The sequence below is a fragment of the Rutilus rutilus genome (assembly GCF_951802725.1).
Source record: "Rutilus rutilus genome assembly, chromosome: 11".
NCBI lineage: Eukaryota > Metazoa > Chordata > Actinopteri > Cypriniformes > Leuciscidae > Rutilus > Rutilus rutilus.
In genome coordinates this window covers 2,052,752-2,072,199 of record NC_140216.1, presented here as the reverse complement: position 1 = coordinate 2,072,199, position 19,448 = coordinate 2,052,752, and the positions used below count along the sequence as shown (strand labels likewise).

At 38.5% G+C, this 19,448-nt stretch overlaps 1 protein-coding gene across 3 annotated transcripts; it reads left to right on the top strand.

The window, feature by feature from the left end:
• Window positions 1-34: 34 nt before the first annotated feature.
• On the top strand, window positions 35-17,696 carry LOC311299653 (proton-coupled zinc antiporter SLC30A8-like). 3 transcript variants are annotated; one of them, XM_084423366.1, is made up of 8 exons: window positions 35-388; window positions 3,892-4,040; window positions 4,392-4,538; window positions 7,590-7,743; window positions 9,627-9,882; window positions 11,024-11,129; window positions 12,913-13,047; window positions 16,617-17,696. In XM_084423366.1, the coding sequence occupies exons 1-8, from the start codon at window positions 312-314 to the stop codon at window positions 16,760-16,762; spliced, it is 1,170 nt and encodes a 389-aa protein (XP_084279492.1). In that variant the 5' UTR covers window positions 35-311; the 3' UTR covers window positions 16,763-17,696. The 3 variants fall into 3 exon arrangements, with proteins under 3 accessions (XP_084279492.1, XP_084279494.1, XP_084279493.1); XM_084423368.1 differs by lacking the exon at window positions 35-388 and adding an exon at window positions 3,262-3,556; XM_084423367.1 differs by lacking the exon at window positions 35-388 and adding an exon at window positions 3,262-3,571.
• The last annotated feature ends 1,752 nt before the right edge of the window (window positions 17,697-19,448 follow it).

Below are 19,448 nucleotides of genomic sequence, written 5' to 3'. Positions count from 1 at the left end.
GTACAGTACTGCATGTATTGTAAATGATCGAGTTATTGTTGTGGGATGATCCTAAAGGATGCTATTGTCGTGATTTGGAGAAGCGAAGAGCAGGCAGTGTTTGCACACGGTTCGCAGTCACAAGGCTTCAAATAACAGCGCTTTTGCACTGAGCCTCTAAAGATCAGCTTCACCTCAGGATGCTGCCGGGACCAATCTCACTGTTTATTAGCTTCATTTCAGCATTTTAGAGTTATTTTTAAACGTCTGTGGAAAGCGGAATCTCAAAGTGCTGGAGGTAATCTTATCAAAAGTGAAGGAAAACTAAAACCATGTTCAAAAAGGATCCGGAAAAGACCCATTTGGTGACAGAAAACGGTGCAAAAATGTACACCATCACGACAGAAAAGTAAGTAGATTGCTTTCTTTATTTGAATGTTTATAGCCCACTGTTGTAAAGTAAGGGTGAATTCAGAGAGATTGGGACATTTTGCCATTGAGATGATTTGGAAAAGGTGTCCCCATCAGCCTGAATTCAACCTATTCTTTTAACAGGATGTTGAGTTTTGAGTGTTTTATACAAAGTCACAGTGACGAGTGATATTTCGTTTACTTTTTCCTCTTTTCATGAGTGTTTGGCTGTTGCACAAGGTCGTGTCTCAGTGGTGTGCAAACTTTGCACTGCGCCCTAATCCTGGAGACATGAATGAACACCCGAGGACACACTCGGTTCGTTTTAAAACTGAATCATTTGGCGCGATTTTTCAGTCAGTAAAGCATTATTATTATACACACATTAAAACACAAAGGCTACTTTTTAAAAGGTCACTTTAGGTCTTAATAAGCATCATTTTAAGTTTCTTGCTACAGTGTAAATAATCAATATTTACACTTGTGATTACTAAAATATTAATCACCTGAGCTCCACCAACCAGGGCAAATTTATTATACAGAAATATACTTTAATATAAAACACAAGCATGTTTAAAAGATACAGAAAGGTAAATAAATTGTTTTCTTTATTTAAAATGTTAATAGCCTATTGTATTCAGAGTGATTGAGACATTTTTGTCATTGAGATGATTTGGGAAAAAGTGTCCCCATCATCATAAATTCACCATTTTACCAAAATGCTGTGTGTTTTATATGCATAAGGTCCCTGTGACGAATGATGTTTCGTTTAGGGGAGACGGGCAGCATTTTCTCTCAGTTACTCAGAGACTATTTGGACTAGACCAACCACATTTGTATATATTAAACTTGCAACTGTCTGCTGTTACCCATACCATTTAAAGATGATTACATTTGACATATCATTCACTGTATTTATTTGAATGGAAGAAGCCAGATGTTGCAACTGAACCCAACCCAGCGGACGATTGCAACACAACCGGACGGTTGCAACATGTTAAAAATGCCTTACATTTCACTAATTAACTTTAGCTTTTTGTCTCAATGTGCATAGAATTCAAGGTAAACTCAAGGAAAACATATATGTACCTTTTTGAGGGTCAAAAAGCGTTAAAAGGTACATATATGTACCGTTTCTTTTAAAGGTTAAGGTACAATATTGTACCCTTGAGGGTACAGCCCCAGTGACAAGCCATTGTACCCCAAAGGTACAATTATGTACTTTATTTTCTGAGAGTGTATTAACTTAGGGGCCGCTAACACGACACCGTTTTAACATAAAACTCTACAGACTTTAAACGCGAAACCTGTGAGAGCGCTGATGGCGTGCACATGCGTATTACGAGTTCGGGCTATTGGTATGCGCATTTGAATATATGTGCGCAGGTTTGTAATTCCCTACAAAGTTAAACCAAGCCTTAAAAAACTACTTGTCTGGCCTTAACATTTTGATACAGAATTTTATCACTTCGGGGGAGATACACGAACCGAATTTTCCCGACTACGCTTTATCTGTAGAGTGGTAAAGGGATCCTCCATAAGGAGAAACTAGTTGGCACTTCAGCACCCCGCTATGACATCGGGTCCAGGCGCAGGTCATTCGTCAGATCTGGATACGGCCTGGATCCGGCAGGCTGCGGGAAAACCTCGGGATAAACAAAAGCACTAAGCCATTCTTCTTATGATGTAACGAGTACATCAGGATTTATGGGAAGTGTTCCCGGTTCCGGCTGACCTAATCTATGCAGCCTAACACTGAATTATAGAAGTCTATAATGTGTTATGTGTATGCTAGGTCAAAGAGATGTGTTTTTAGTCTAGCTTTGAACTGACAGAGTGTGTCTGCTTCCCGCACAATGGTAGGAAGACTGTTCCAGAGTTTTGGTGCTAAATAGGAGAAGGATCTACCGCCAGCAGTCGATTTTGATATTCTAGGTATTATCAACTGGCCGGAAGTTTGAGATCGCAATAGACGTGAAGGACTATAATGCGTTAAGAGCTCGCTCAAGTACTGCGGAGCTAAACCATTTAGTGCTTTGTAAGTAATCAGCAATATTTTAAAATGTATTCAATGTTTAATAGGGAGCCAGTGCAGTGTTGACAGAACCGGGCTAATATGGTCATACTTCCTGGTTCTGGTAAGAACTCGAGCTGCTGCGTTTTGGACCAGCTGTAGTTTGTTTATTAAGCGTGCAGGGCAACCACCCAGTAGAGCATTACAGTAATCTAGCCTTGATACATTTTTAAGATGGAAAAATGCTGTTTTACAGATACTAGACACGTGACTTTCAAATGAAAGATTGGTATCAAAGAGCACACCCAGGTTCCTAACCGACGACGAAGACTTGACAGAGCAGCCATCGAGTGTTAGACAGTATTCTAGGTTATTACGTGAGAAAGTTTTTAGTCCAATAATTAGAATTTCAGTTTTTTCAGAATTTAGTAGAAGGAATTATGCTACTACTACAGATGTAGTAGAAGTAGTAGTCTGTGTTACAGATGCTATTCAGTCTCTCCATATTTCAGTGTCAGACAGGAAGAACTGAACAATTTGCAATGCAACCAACTTTTATTAAACACGCAATTCATAACTTGTTGCAACCTATCAGCCATGAGTCATGACAGATCATCATACGCCTGCTAGACACACTGACTTTGACACATGCTAACCATGTCACTTAGAAGTCAACAAAAGAATAATTCAAGTAAGTTTTGATTAATTCATATAAAATGTCATGGGGGAGGGGGGCACTGTGCACGTACAGTATGAGTGTTATCACTCTAGCTTGTTTCTGATTGGTGAAATATGGACATGTTGCAACCATCCCCTGTTGCAACCGTCCCCGGTCTCCCCTATCTTTTCCTCTTTTCATGAGTGTTTTGCGGTTGCACAAGGTCGTGTGTCAGTGGTGTGCAAACTTTGTGGTGTGCGCCCTAATCCTGGACACCTGAGGACACGCTCGGCCGGATCGGTGCAATTTTTTGCAAAACGGTCTGAATTGATTTGCGATTCGGTTCGATTCGTTCGCACTTTTAACACGCAATCATTTGGCGTGATTTTTTTAGTCAGTAAAAGTAAAGCATTATCGGCATACATTAAAACACAGAAGATCAAGTGGATTTTTTAAGCCACAATCAACTGCAACAAAAGTCTGCTTTTTGAAAGGTAACTTTAGGTCTTGTAAGTATCATTTTAAGTTTCTTGCTACAGGGTAAATAATCAATATTTACACGTGTGATTGTTAAATGTAATTGCCTGAGCTCCACCAACCAAGGCATATTGATTTTATAGAAATAGTACTTTACTGTAAATCACAAGCATGTTCAAAATATACAGTATAACAGAAATAGCATTGTTGTTTTTTTGGCACAACATTGTAGGTGAACTGTCATGCATGGTCAACATCAGACATAAACTTGCTTGTTTGTCAATCAAACCTATGACTCCTTCTGAAGGAATCTAAGATTGACTTATGTTAATGACTGTTGTATTCCTCCCAGCGTGTCCTCAGGTGAGATGAAGGATGGCAAACACTGTCACGATAACAGCCGTGCCCTGGAGGACCGAGAGCGAGAGAAAAAGCTCGCCAAGAGACGCCTGTACATCGTGTCAGCAGTGTGTCTGGTGTTTATGGTGGGCGAGATATTAGGTGTGTGTGACCCTTCCTGCTGACCTCGGTAACACTTTACAATAAGGTTCATTAGTATTAACTAACATGACCTAAACCATGAGCAATGCATTTTTTACAGTATTTATTCATCTTTGTTAATGTTAGTTAATAAAAATACAGCCGTTTGTTCATGTTAGTTCACAGCGCATTAACTAATGTATAACTAAAGTAAATAAATTAACCATTAACAAAGATTAATAAATGCTGAAGAAGTATTGTTCATTCTTAGCACATGAACCTTATTGTAAAGTGTTACGCTGATTTTCTGCATGTTTTTGCACACACAAAGGCTCTCTGGATAATAAGCGCTGATGTGTGGTGTGTGTACAGGTGGGTATTTTGCTGGAAGTCTGGCGGTGATGACAGATGCCGCTCACCTGCTCGTGGATCTCACCAGCTTCATCATCAGTTTGGGTTCGCTGTGGTTGTCCTCCAGACCCGCGACTCGCACGCTCAATTACGGCTGGCATCGAGCAGGTGAGTTACTGGAAGTGAAGAACATCAAAACTGGCCTGGATACAGGGAAATAATACACTATATATCAGGGCTGGCGATAGATTTTAGTCGTGATTAATCACACCCTTTTTGTGCAATTAACCATGAATCATGATAGAATTAATCTTATTGTGAAATTAGCAGAAGTCAGCAGAGTAAACCATAAGATTGAAGGGTGATTCTCACAAAACTGTTTTCCGGTGGAAAAAAAGGACTCATGAAGACTCCAAAATGACACCAAAAAAACAATTGATATAAGGATATAATTGATCCATGTAATTAATAAATGCACACCAACATTTTTCAGAATTCACGCATGTGGTCTGGACTGTAAAGAAGCTAATGATTACTTTTTATATTTATAAAACAGTACAATAAGCAACAAGTTCATTTAGACAAACTTTTATTATAAATAAAAGTCACAGCGTGCTTCATGATAAAAAAAAAAAAACACGTGACTTTACAGTCCGGAAAATAGCTAATTATTTCATTTTAACTCCTGGTCTACACAGAAGAAAGCCCTGTCTAGGCTCTTCCCCGGTACGGGTTGTGTCGAGCCATTCGTTAGTCTGGTTGTTTGATGAAAAAAAGATGAAATGTAGTTGCAATAAACGCATTAAGAAAAAAAAAAAGCTGAATTCTTGTTTTTCATTTTATTTTATTTTAGTGGAAAAAAATTAAAAAACAAAAAATGAACCGTTTTCTCAATTTTCTACTTTCAATATTAAATAAAAAAACGGCTGAACAAATGATACACGGATTATGAAGCTTCAAAACCTTTAAGAATCTTTTGTTCCGAATCAACGGTTCAGAGCGTGTATCAGACTGCCAGAGTCACATGATTTCAGTAAACGAGGCTTCATTACATCTTAACGGTTTCGAAACGTTTCAATCTCTGAGAACCTGTGGGTTTTACCTGATCTCGGATCAGTTTTATACATTTGTAGACGTTTTAATTAGACATGAGTATAATTAATATGTATAATAGCCTCTTATTGGCCTGTTTAGCTGAGCCATTCATAGAACAAACCCTGACAATTGATAAAAGAACAGACGCTTGATAATCTTATTAGATAGTTGCATTTGAAAGGATTTTACTTTCAATAAAAAATTATTTCTGCAATAGATTTGTAAAAGTTTTTGCATGTTTGGCCCGGGTTTTTTGTTGCATTTGCACTGCTCTGACCACCAGGGGTCCCCGTGGAGATGGTGTCGGATTGAATACGGCACGTTTGCTTAATCCGTTCCAAAGCCTCGATCTGCCCACCACTACCCAAGAGCAGGATTTATTTAACATAAATGTGTACAAAATAAACAGACTTGACTAGACATACCTTGACATGACTTAACATATGGTAAACTAACACTCACCAAACAGTGGTTACACAAACAATACAAGACAAGAGACTTCTTCCCGTTTCTTTGGCGGTTCGCACCAATTTCACGCATTACCGCCACCTATGTGAACTCGATCCAGAGACTTTAGCCACTTCCCATCCTCCACCGCTCAATAAAAATCTATGCTTCAGCCAGCGCGGCGTGTTCAGCTCATTTGGCTTGATAAAAAATAATAAAAAAAAAAACACCCCAAGCTTCTCTGTTATTACGTCTTTGTTCAGGGTTTAATAGGTACCTCAAATTAACATCAATCTCCTCTTCCCTCTGAACCTCTTCTAATAACTTTTTTTCTGTCATCTTTATACTTTTCACAATACATGATGACATGTTCTACCGTTTCGTTTTCTCCACACCATTCACATCTTCCCATCGGAAAGACAAGAGACTTCTTCTTCTTCTTCTTCTTCTTCTTTTTGATTGGCGGTTTGCAACTATTTCTTGTGCATTACCGCCACCACTGGACTGGAGTAGGCACGGGAGTTACTAGCTATTCTCAAACTAAATATACCAGCACGTTAAACTTTAAAAAAAAAAAAAAAAAAAAAAAAAAAAAAACCCCACTTATATCCTTTTTAACAGGCCTGTACTTTTCAAAAAAAGAAATAATAAATCAAAATTTTCCCTTGAGCTTCTTTTCAATAGTGTTTTAATTTCTAAAGACATTTTCTTTGTTTTCAACTCATTAACAAGCCTCTGCCTTGCCTCATTGTATTTATGACAGTACATTATTACATGCTCTACTGTTTCAGGTATATTGTTCTGGCAATACTCACAATTTCCATCTCCATGCTTTTTTATTAAGAACATTGTACTATTCAACTTTGTATGACCCAACCTCATCCTTGTTAGTATAATTTCTTCCTGTCTTGATCTGGTTATTTGTGTGTCTTTTCCCACTTTCCCTTGTATCCTATAAAGATGTCTTCCTGTGTACCCATTATCCCAAATATGTTGCCACTTTTTAATCGTTTTCGCCTTTACTATACTTTTTATTTCTGCTTTACTGTAAGACAAGAGACTGGAAACATGCGGTCAATTTAAACACAGAGACTAATGACTTGACAAGACACACCTGTGAACATGATTAAGCAATGAACCAATGACAGAACAGAACTGAGAAACCACATGACTAAATCAACCAATGACAACATGACACATTCACAAGGGGAACACATGGCAAGAACACAGGAGGGAAAAGGGAATCGCATGACAGGAGCCTTGACTATAGGTATTTTACAAGGGAAAAAAACATGAAAATGAAACAAAACCAAACCTAGACATGACATTAATATTGCTAAAAGTTATTTATATTCAAATAAATGCTGTTCTTTCAAACTTTCTATTCATCAAAGAATCCAGAAAAAAAAAATTGTATCACGGTTTACACAAAAATATTACTGTTGACCTGTTTTCAACATTGATATAATAATCATAAATGTTTTTTGAGCATTAAATCATCATATTAGAATGATTTCTGAAGGATCATGTGACACTGAAATGCTTTGATCACAGGATATAAATTACACTTCACTGTTTATGCACATACAGTGGTTGTGTGTATATATATATATATATATTCAGTAAACTGGAAGCACAAGTGTAATTTTATCACTGTACTCTTGTGTGTGTTGTCAGAAATCCTGGGCGCTCTGGTGTCGGTCTTCAGCATCTGGCTGGTGACGGGCGTTCTGGTGTATCTGGCAGTGGAGCGGCTCATACACGACGACTTCACTATCGAGGCCACTGTGATGCTCATCACCTCCGGCTGTGCTGTACTGGCCAACATCATGTGAGACAAACCCTCATTGTGCATGCGCACACTATATATAGCCCTAGTCTAATAACTAACTAATATAGTGCCTTAGCAAAACTGTTATTTGCAGTGAAAATGTCTTAAAGGTGCAAGGATCTGTTGACAGAAATGCAATATTATACATACTGTAACTATGTTTTCAGTGGTGTATAAAGACCTTACATGATGAACCGTTATGTTTTTATGACCTAAGAATGAGGCACACACCGCGGGTCCACTTACATCGACATGTTTCTACGGTGGCCCTAAGCGGACAAACGCGCTTCGTCACTGCTGTTCTTCTTCACGCTAGCTAAAGTCAGCGAATAAAACACTAGCTATGTTTCCATCCACACGTTTTTATCCGAATTAAGTGATATCGAATGAAACATCGGATCTCATCGGATTTTATCTTGATCGATATACGGCTTATGCGATAAACGCTGATGGAAACGTTATTGCAAATAAATCCATTTTGTCTAGCAAAACTTTGTTCGCAAATGTTTGCTTGCATGTTGTGCGATTCAGTGCGAAAATGAATGGAAACACCTTAAAATGTCTCAGATCAATTCGATATACCAATTTGATCGCACACCAGCATGTGACGTCATTACGCACAGGTTTTTATTCGCTTTAAAGCCGTTGGATGGAAACACATTTTCACCAGCTTTATTCGCATGAGTTTTTTTACCGAACTTCAGATAATTCGATTGACAAGTGGATGGAAACTTAGCTACTGACACAATGATGAACAGGTAACAATAATATTCGCAATAACATCGTTTTACTGAATAATTAATAAACCTAATTTCTTAATTTATCTATGTAAAGAAACCTCATTGCTTAAAGGGATGGTTCGGAGTAAAATCAACCTAGGGTCCTTTGCACCATGACCTCGAGCCAAACAAGGTCCCTTTTTTCCCTTGGTCGAACATTATTAAAGTTAGAGCTTATTTAGAGATATCAGCCGGCTGGCTGCAGGCGCTAATGGATCCAAGGTTGTATCTCGTAAATTACCCCACTAATAATGCCCAGAACGGTACCAAACTTCTACAGTAGTACAAATAGGTTCTGTACTCATAAAACGAGCCATTGGAAAGTTTGTAAGTACATCAGGAGTTTATTTAAATAACACTTGCCTGATGGCTAATGCTACCGCTAACCCGGACACCGACGTCACTTCACTGAAAGCGATGCATAAGGATGTAGTGTAACAACGAATTATAATTTTTTCCGAAGTGTAGACAACTTAGTGTTAACTAATAATTGTTGCAAACTGGTACTACCAACAAAATATTAGTGCATTCCTGGAACTGGGCGTCGTTACACTACATCCTTATGCAGCGCTTTCTGCCGGGACTTTTACGTGCTTTTCTCAACTCAGCGAAGTGACCTCGACGTCCGGGTTAGTGGTAGCATTAGCCAAACAAGCTAGCCGTCAGGCAAGTCTTATTTAAATAAACTCCTGATGTACTTACAAACTTTCCAATGCCTCGTTTTATGAGTACAGAACCTATTTGTACTACTGTAGAAGTTTGGTACCATTCCGGGCATTATTAGTGGGGTAATTTACGAGATACAACCTTGGATCCATTAGCGCCTGCACTAAACCATCCGGCTGATATCTCTAAATAAGCTCTAACTTTAATAATGTTCAACCAAGGGAAAAAAGGCTTCTGGGGGGGGTTTGGCTTGAGATCAGGGTGCAAAGGACCCTAGGTTGATTTTACTCCGAACCATCCATCTCATATCATGACATCACTTCCTGTCGGCCACCGTAACTTCTGTTGGGTGCAATTCGCAACTTCACCACTAGATGCCGCTAAAAATGCACACACTGCACCTGTAAACGGACCTTCTATCTGTTGTTGTGTGTGTAGAATGGCACTCACTCTGCATCAGTCGGGTCACGGCCATAGTCACGGTGGTCTGAGCGCCGGCCACGGTCACAGTCACGATCACGGGAAGGAAAAGGGACACAGCCATTCTAACGATAATCCTTGTGACGTCAAGGAGCAAGAGACTGGGAAAAAACAACAAGCTAATGCTAGCATAAGGGCAGCGTTTGTCCATGTGATTGGAGACCTTCTGCAGAGTGTCAGTGTGCTGGTCAGTGCCCTCCTCATCTTTTTTAAGGTAAGCAGTTTTACTTTACATTCTTAGATTCGATGAGTCCTAACTGATGAGCCAGCTCACAAAAATATGATATATATATTAAATATATAGGTTATGAGTGTTCTCTGAACGTTAAAAATGTTAAAATGTTAGCCAAATATTTCATGAATGTTGTATAAATAATGTTTTAGTGCTAATGTTTTGAGAACATAATTAAAGACCAGATAACTTTTTTCAAACATTCTATTATGGAAGAGCATAATATGCTATTTAGGTTTAATTTACTTTTATTTCAGTTTTAGTTTTTATTTATTTCCAGGTAATAATTTTAGTGCTTCAACTTAAACTTATTTCAGTTTATTGCCAAGACAAAATGTCTAATTTTCATTTAGTTCAAGTTTTTCCTACTAATATTTTAATTTTAATTTAATTTTTATTAAAGGCACAATACGTAAGATTTTTGAAATTAAAATATCCAAAAACCACTAGAACCACTAGTAGATGTCTCCAAGAATGTTTAAATCCAGAGAAATAAGCCATTTGAACCAGGACTCGGACCATGTCCGTGCGTCGCCTGTCAGTGATATAATATATAATGTTTTATTAGACAAGGGAACAACCGTTTAGATACATTTATAGACAGAAACGAATCATTGATATACATCTCAACACTGTTTGAATCGCTTGTTTTCTTGATTTTCCGCGAGTACCGTGTTTTGACCATATTTTCAAAGAACAATATTTTGCCAAGTGGCTAACACAACACAATCAGATGCAGCTTTGTGTTTAGTAACAGTAATGCAGGATTTTCTCTGTCATACAATATGTTTTAAAATGAATTGCATGCCATTTAGCAACACAAGCCATCCAGTTTATTAATATGATATTATGACACGGCACTCGGCTCTGTTCTGCTTTATACTACAGTAACGTTGATAATCTCATCCATGAATATTATTTCCGAGTCCCGTCGGATTCTTTTCCGCCAAATCAAGGCGTCATCAAGCTATGCCTTTGTTTTGAATAGGCGACCTCTAGTGGCGAAAAACTACATATAATGCCTTTAACAGAAATGTTTTTATTGGTTTTATTTAACAATAACCTTGTATAGATCAAATGTAACAGCATGATGCTAATGAACTGAATTATTTTCTTTTTACAGCCTGAATATAAAATTGCAGATCCCATCTGCACCTTCCTGTTTTCTCTGTTCGTCCTGGCAACCACGTTCACCATCATGAGGGACATTATTATCGTCTTGATGGAAGGTAAAATGTCTTGCCTGTGACTTTTTAAAGAAGCTAAACGTTTTGCATTTTTGAAACAAAAGTTTCATGGCCCCCAGAATATTTTGTTGAATATTTGAACATGCGATATATCAAAAGAAAGAACAAAGCCTCTGCTTTTAAAACGTTTTATTCTAGCTTCATGCATTATTTTTTTTTATCAACACTTGAATATGGGTAAGTTTCATTAAAAAAAGCAACATTTTGAACAAAAAGCTGAGAACAAAAAGACTACATCCAGATCAGATTAAGAACGACGATCATAACAGAGATTAGTAGATCAACACCCAAAAGCTTCACAGTCCTAAAGCTCATCCTGGGTCCACATTTCATTCACTAACAATAGGCAGATTTGATTTATATGCTGTTTAATGTTGATGATCACATTGTTTTACATATGCATCTGCTTACATGTGATATCGCTTGTTTCTGCTGCATCTTTGTGTATCTTTTGATCAGGAGATTCAGTTCTGTTTCAGAAGATGTGTAATAGCGCCCCCTACCGTATAACAGAGAAAACACTGAAAGCCGGGACATTTCTGTCAATGGAAGGGAAAGGGTTAATAATGTTCTCAAAAAACTTTTTTTTTTCTGAAACAGTTTTTTCAGTTTTTTTTTTTAAATGAAAGTACTTGTTCAGAGTACATTCAAAAGTAACAATCCCATAATATTTGCAAAATGATAAAATGGAATGTTGCCTTAAAGAGATACTTCACCGATTAGCATTAAGCTTTGCATCAGTAGGAACCCGGTAGTATTTGCGCATGACCGTGCTTCCCTCCCTCATGTCCCCCTGAGACGAGAGATTTCTGTATTGTGTGTCTGGGAAAAAAACTCTTTTTTGTCCCGAGGTGAGAGACTATAGCCAGTAGGAGGAGCTCGTTCCGCATGTCTTCAACCCGCCCATAGGAGGATCTCACCATAAAACGCCGTCTTTTCAGTTTCGAGTCGACTAGTAGCCTAGTTGTATCATTTCTTCCGATACTGCCCTCTGTAACCGGTAGGTGTGGCCTCCTAGGGCAGCGAAGCAAGTGCATTCTGGAAGTTGTAGTCTTTCATCCACACGAGCCAAAAATACATGTTCTGGCTTTTCTCAGTCTAGAAGGCACCAACTTCTAAAATAATTTCACATTTCTACTACATAAATGACCCAATTTAAATACACATTCATCTTTCCAGCGGTGAAATATCCATTTAACGTTCACATAACCACGATTATTATTTTTTTTTTTAAACTGGGCATTTTTGAACGTTCAGAAAACATTAAGAAATAACGTTCGTATAACGTAATGGCAACGTTAGCCAAACTTTTTTTTTTATAAGAAAAAAAAATTGTTAGCTGGGAATAAAGAATAAGAATCTGTCCAAACTTTTGACTGGTAGATTAATTGCAGGTAAATCTTAAATATAGTCTCTATATTAGCTGTTTTAATGGCCACTAGGCATTCTGTGAAAGGTCGTTTCATTTTTCATATGCTCTTCTCGGTAAAACTTTTCTCCGAACATGAAGATTTGAATTAGAGCTCGTCAGATTGTCTGAAATGGCATAATTTCGAGAAACACAATTAAATGTTGTGTAAGATTTTTAGTAGTTTAATTTAAAAAAAATTGGTCACTAAAAATGTCATTCTTCCATTGTGCTGTTTAAAAGTTTTGATGAGTTAACAATTATATAGAATATAGTAATAACCGAGCTAACAGGGAACGTTCTCATTTCTTGGATCATGCAGTTTTGAATTGGAGCTCGAGTGTGTGTCCTCCACAGGAACTCCGGCCGGTGTGAACTATAATGAGGTGAGGGATCGACTGCTCCTAGTGAAGGGAGTCAAAACTGTGCACAACCTTCACATCTGGGCCCTGACGATGAACCAGGCGGTGCTCTCCGCTCACGTGGCCATAGGTAACGCTTTAACTCCATATGTGACAAAACCAGTCACGAGTCGCATTTGTACGGGTCAAAATTATTGATTTGTCTTTTATGACAAAAGTCATTAGGATATTAAGTAAAGATCATGTTCCATGAAGATAGGCCTGTCACGATAACAAATTTTGCTGGACGATAAATTGTCCAAGAAATTATCGCGATAAACGATAATATTGTCGTTCTGAGACCATTTTCATTTAATATAATTATAATGGCATAATAATGCAGGTACACCTTTTCAACAATCTATAAACTTTTATTTCTAAAGAATATTAAACATTGAAAACGGAAAACATTTTAAATATCCAAAAAAATGAACAAAACAACCAAAAACAATAAAAGCAATGGACTCTTAGTGTCTGTTAACAAAATAAATGTCTGTTAATAAATAAAATGGATGTAAACAAAATTGCACTTCAAAAAATATTAAACATTAGGCTTTAGACATTAGGCATAAATAGTGATACATTCCATAACAGGGAAAACTGACAGTTAGGACCTTTGTAAACAAACAAACAAAAAAGCCTCAACAAGCCATATCGCACAATTTTGCACTGTTACTCCTGTTACTTTGTCAAGTGATTGTGTACAGTCGGGAAGACGGAGACGCGCTTTATTGCGTGTATATGCTACGCACTGAAAATACTTGATTAGGGGTGAGGAGTGCGTGCGTATTACACGCCATAAAGAGCGTATCATATGCACGCAAAAACTATTTTTGGCGTATAAATGGCACGAGAAATAACATTCGTGGTATAGATACGCATTTTCATGTGATCGGGCTCGCTGTCGCAACTCACAACTAGCGTCTTCTCTCTCTCCCGGCAGTCGCCGCAAACAGTCCCGCCGGCGCTTTCCCACACAAAGACCATGTGACTGACAAGCCCCGCGGCGCCGCCTCCCCACACAAAGACCATGCAACTGACAAGAGAGTTCACTCCTCCTATACGCTAAAGAACCGAGAGTGGTCATCCAGTCTCTTTGGTAGAGACTGAGAGAGACGAGGAAAACAAACAAGCATGCAAATGGCATTATCGCGGCCGGAAAAATTATCGAGCTCATTTTTTTTTATCGTGCGATTAATTGACTTATCGACTATCGCGACAGGCCTACATGAAGATATTTTGTAAATTTCCTACCGTAAATATATAAAACATGTATTTCTGTGAGTGAATGCAGCACAATCGCCAACATAAATGAACAACTTTAAAGGAGATTTTCTCAATGTTTCGACTTTTTTGCACCCTCAGATTCCAGATTTTCAATGGTTGTATCTCGACCAAATATTGTCCCATCCTAACAAACCACACATCAATGGGAAGCTTATTTATACAGACATCTTACTTATACATCTCAGTTTAAAAAATGTTTTTACATTTGGGTACCAAAATACGGGAGGCCTGGGGGGGGTTTCAGTTCAACCACATGCGGTTTCATGTCATCTATACATCACACACCCCATCGCCAAATCATAGAAAAATTCAGTTAAGACAGTTGTATTCATCTTAACAACACACAACAAATCAATATACAGAAAAACAGATTTCTAAAATAAGGTATAGGCCACAAATCTGTGAGTACAGTTTGCAAAACTTAACAGGTGATGTTGTGTAATATTCAGTTACTGTAAGAAGCTGTTCCAGCGGGTGGAGTTTACTGGTACTGAATATTACACATCACCTGTGTATACTCCCATTAACTGGAACAGATTTTCACTGGAACTGAATATTACATCCAAATATTGTTATGTAATCAATCAGCATATTGTTGTGTAACTTCTACCTATTGGAACAGTATTTCACAATTTTTCACAGGAACTGAATATTACAAAACAACGATTGCAGGGATTATGAATTTGGTCACTGTTACCGTTGTACCGTACATAGTTTTTTTTTTTTTTTTTTTTTGTATAGTTCTATTTTGTTAATAGATTATGCATTCTGTTTTGGCTTTCTCGTGTGTCCCTTTTGAGCCACGGGGCGAAACGGGTACGGATTGAAAAACCAAAGCAACTGTACGGTTCACAGATCTGAGCACAGCTGAGACTTTCTCTCTGGTATAGCCTACTTTTGGCGTAGGATATTTATTTCCGTCAAGGTCAGGCTGCGATGTCAAATGTATTCCCGGGAATGACTGATGCGCTTTCCGCTTTTAAAGTTTTATAAAAGAAGTAGCCTATATGGCTTGAATGGTTTAAAAGCATTAGCAAGAATAAAAGCGCATCATATAATGTAACGCCGTGCAGCCAAAGGATGACAGAAAAAAACAGATGCTGCGTTAATTGCGTTAAATATTTACTTAAAGGGATACTCCACTTTTTTTGGAAATAGGCTCATTTTACAACTCCCCCAGAGTTAAACAGTTGAGTTTTACCGTTTTCGAATCCATTCAGCCGATCTCCGGGTCTGGCGGTACCACTTTTAGCATAGCTTAGCATAGATCATTGAATCGGACAGGACCATTAGCATCTCTCTCAAAAAAATGACCAAAGAGTTTCGATATTTTTCCATTTAAAACTTGACTCTTCTGTAGTTACATCGTGTACTAAGACCGACAGAAAATGTAAAGTTGCGATTTTCTAGGCTGATATGGCTAGGAACTATACTCTCATTCCTGCGTAAAAATCAAGAAACTTTGCTGCCGTACCATGAGTCCAGCAGGCGTAATGATATGATGCAGCGCCTGAAAATAGTCCCCAGCTCTGTAACTTCCAACGTGACCGGGACTAAGTTTGTCTAACCTATTAGACCTATTTTCAGGCGCTGCGTCATATCATTACGCCTGCTGGACTCATGGTACGGCAGCAAAGTTTCTTGATTATTACGCAGGAATGAGAGTATAGTTCCTAGCCATATCAGCCTAGAAAATCGCAACTTTACATTTTCTGTCGGTCTTAGTACACGATGTAACTACAGAAGAGTCAAGTTTTAAATGGAAAAATATCGAAACTCTTTGGTCATTTTTTTGAGAGAGATGCTAATGGTCCTGTCCGATTCAATGATCTATGCTAAGCTATGCTAAAAGTGGTACCGCCAGACCCGGAGATCGGCTGAATGGATTCGGAAACGGTAAAACTCACCTGTTTAACTCTGGGGGAGTTGTAAAATGAGCCTATATCCAAAAAAAGTGGAGTATCCCTTTAACACAGAGTCTTTTCCCATTTCTACCAGTAACGCTTATTCAACTTCCTGCGTCTACTACCTGCGCAGATATCGACGGCACAACTGGGTTGCCAGGTTGAGCTCGCAAATGGGTTGAAATTTGTATGATGTGTTGATTGCGCGAGTAGGATGGGTTTCATACAAGATCTGGCAACTGGACAACCTTGGAATAATATATTGATGTGATTATTCATATAACGACGTTTGGGCCATACAAATAACGGGAATTTCACGGGAGAAATAACAAAACGGGAGGGGGGCAGGAGATGGGTGTGTTGACAGGTATGCCCATGTGACTGGTTTTGTGGGTCAGGGTCACATACGGCTTAATTTTGGCATTTAATTCTGAAATATTCACCCGTCTGTTCATTTTGAACTCCTCAGAAGACACTGCAGATCCACAGGTGGTGTTGAGAGAGATTACCCAAGCCTGTTTTAACGCATACAGTTTCCATTCGGTCACCATTCAACTGGAGCAACAGGAGGACCAAAGGCCTGACTGTAACCTCTGTCAAAACCCCACGAAGTGAAACTCCCAGAGACTTATCCATAAAGGCGGAAAGAGACCTTTTCAAGAGGATTATTGTGGTTTTAACGCTTTAGAGCTGATATAATTACATCTGTTTTAGTGTAGAATGAGGTCTTCTTGGACTTCAGTGTGTGTTTTTGGGGGGCGGGTCACATGACAGTTTTTCACTGAGGTTGTGGTATTATAAACAGTGCCGTCCCTCTTTGTATCTGCAGCACTGGATACGGAAGTGTTTTTTACGTTCATTTCTCCCATAGGGTTTTCGTTAAAGCTTTCTAAGCCATGAACCAAACCAACAAGCTGCGAGGAGAATCATAACGTTACAAACTTTGATTTGAAGCAAAAAAGGACAAAAAGACAAAGGTACAAGACTGTGTGCTACAATCCCATGAAGCATTGCATACAGGATAATAGAATTAAAAACAATGGAGAAATATACAGTACTGTGCAAAAGTCTTAGGCATGTTAATACCCCCCCCCCTATTTAATAATGTTGTTTTAAGTCAGTTATTTATATCTTTCGCTGTAGTGTGTCAGTAGGAAATATTAGTTTACATTTCCAAACATTCTTTTTGCCATTATTGCAATAATCCAGTGAGATTTGTGTATGCACAAGGAGTCGGTATGAGGTACACTTGCACGTAGTTTTTCAGGTAGCTTTGCAGGAAGGTTTCTTCAAGCGTCTCGGAGACGTTCCCGCAGTTCTTCTGGATTTAGTCTGTCTCAGTTTTTTCTGTTTCTTCATGTAATTCTTCAAAAATGTTGATTATTTTATTTTAATTTTTTTGTAAGTTTAGTGCAAAATATGCACATTTGGATGGAATTTGGTAGAAAATAATGTTGTTTTTCACCACGAACTCTGCTGTTAAACGTGTTTATTTAAAAACATACATTGAAATAATCTGGGAATTACGGAGCCCCCCTAGTCCCACTTTGGCAAAAAAAATTATTATAACTATCTTGTGGCCTCAAGATAGTAACTCGTGGCCTCAAGATAGTAACTCGTGGCCTCAAGATAGTAACTCGTGGCCTCAAGATAGTATCTCGTGGCCTCAAGATAGTAACTTGTGGCCTCAAGATAGTATATCTCGTGGCCTCAAGATAGTAACTCGTGGCCTCAAGATACTAACTCGTGGCCTCAAGATAGTAACTTGTGGCCTCAAGATAGTATATCTCGTGGCCTCAAGATAGTAACTCGTGGCCTCAAGATAGTACTCGTGGCCTCAAGATACTAAGTCGTGGCCTCAAGATAGTAACTCGTGGCCTCAAGATAGTAACTCGTGGCCTCAAGATAGTAACTCGTGGCCTCAAGATAGTAACTCGTGGCCTCAAGATAGTAACTCGTGGCCTCAAGATAGTAACTCGTGGCCTCAAGATACTAACTCGTGGCCACGAGAAAGTAAGTTTTTTCAAGGCGAACGTTCCTTTTAATGTTTCCATGGCGACGCGTCACGCGATACACCGCAGCCACAATAATACTGTATGACAGATGTGTCGCTTTTATTTCGCTTTTCCTTTTTTATTCAAAATATTCACAAACTTGCTTACCATGTCATCAACTAGCCCCTGAGAGTACGGCGCCACATTTAGAATGTTCAGTGCTGCCAGATTCAAACTGTGCTTTCGCGCATTGGCTGGTGCTGAGCCAGAGTCGGACGCGTTCAGCGCTGTCATATATCACTAAGCAGTTTTTTCAACTTCATAATGTTTATTTTTGGTTTCAGATATTTAAATACACATAAGCACGAGTAAAACAATACATTTGGAGTTTGTAAAACACACTGATGTCTGTGAAGCAGCAATAACAATCTATTCAAATATAATTTGCCGACATGTGTTATTCATAGCCTATTAGACAAACATAGTGCAAGATGAACTATAAAGTTTACTCTATTCTTCTCAGTTCACCGGCCACTTTCTTGCATTTATTTCGGGAGAAACAGATGAATTTACGTGCTGTAAATCCGACTGACAGGACAACATTGCAGCGCCCATCTCATGTTATTATAGATCAAGATTATTTAAGGTTTTTAAACGAGCCCAGAGTCGGACGCGTTCAGCGCTGTCATCACAACTAAGCAGTTTTTCAACTTCATAATGTTTATTTTTGGTTTCAGATATTTAAATACACATAAGCACGAGTAAACCAATACATTTGGAGTTTGTAAAACACACTGATGTCTGTGGAAGCAGCAATAACAATCTATTCAAATATAATTTGCCGACATGTGTTATTCATATTAGACAAACATAGTGCAAGACAAGGAACTATAAAGTTTACTCTATTCTTCTCAGTTCACCGGCCACTTTCTTGCATTTATTTCGGGAGAAACTGATGAATTCACGTGCTGTAAATCCGACGGACAACATTGCAGCGCCCATCATGTTATTATAGATCAAGATTATTTAAAAAGGTTTTTAAACGACTAAACACACTCACTTACATGTATGTGAGAATCGGAATATCAGATAGGCTAGTTGATGACATGGTAAGCAAGTTTGTGAATATTTTGAATAAAAAAGGAAAAGCGAAATAAAAGCGACACATCTGTCATACAGTATTATTGTGGCTGCGGTCAATCGCGTGACGCGTCGCCATGGAAACATTAACATGGAAACGTTCGCCTTGAAAAAACTCACTTTCTCGTGGCCACGAGTTACTATCTTGAGGCCACGAGTTACTATCT

What these genes read in the sequence shown, in the direction of transcription:
- LOC311299653 (XM_084423366.1), top strand. Translation starts at nt 312, where the DNA reads ATGTTCAAAAAGGATCCGGAAAAGACCCATTTGGTGACAGAAAACGGT. An exon ending in TACACCATCACGACAGAAAA is followed by an intron (nt 389 to 3,891) that starts GTAAGTAGATTG and finishes TATTCCTCCCAG; the next exon opens with CGTGTCCTCAGGTGAGATGA. An exon ending in TTACGGCTGGCATCGAGCAG is followed by an intron (nt 4,539 to 7,589) that starts GTGAGTTACTGG and finishes GTGTGTTGTCAG; the next exon opens with AAATCCTGGGCGCTCTGGTG.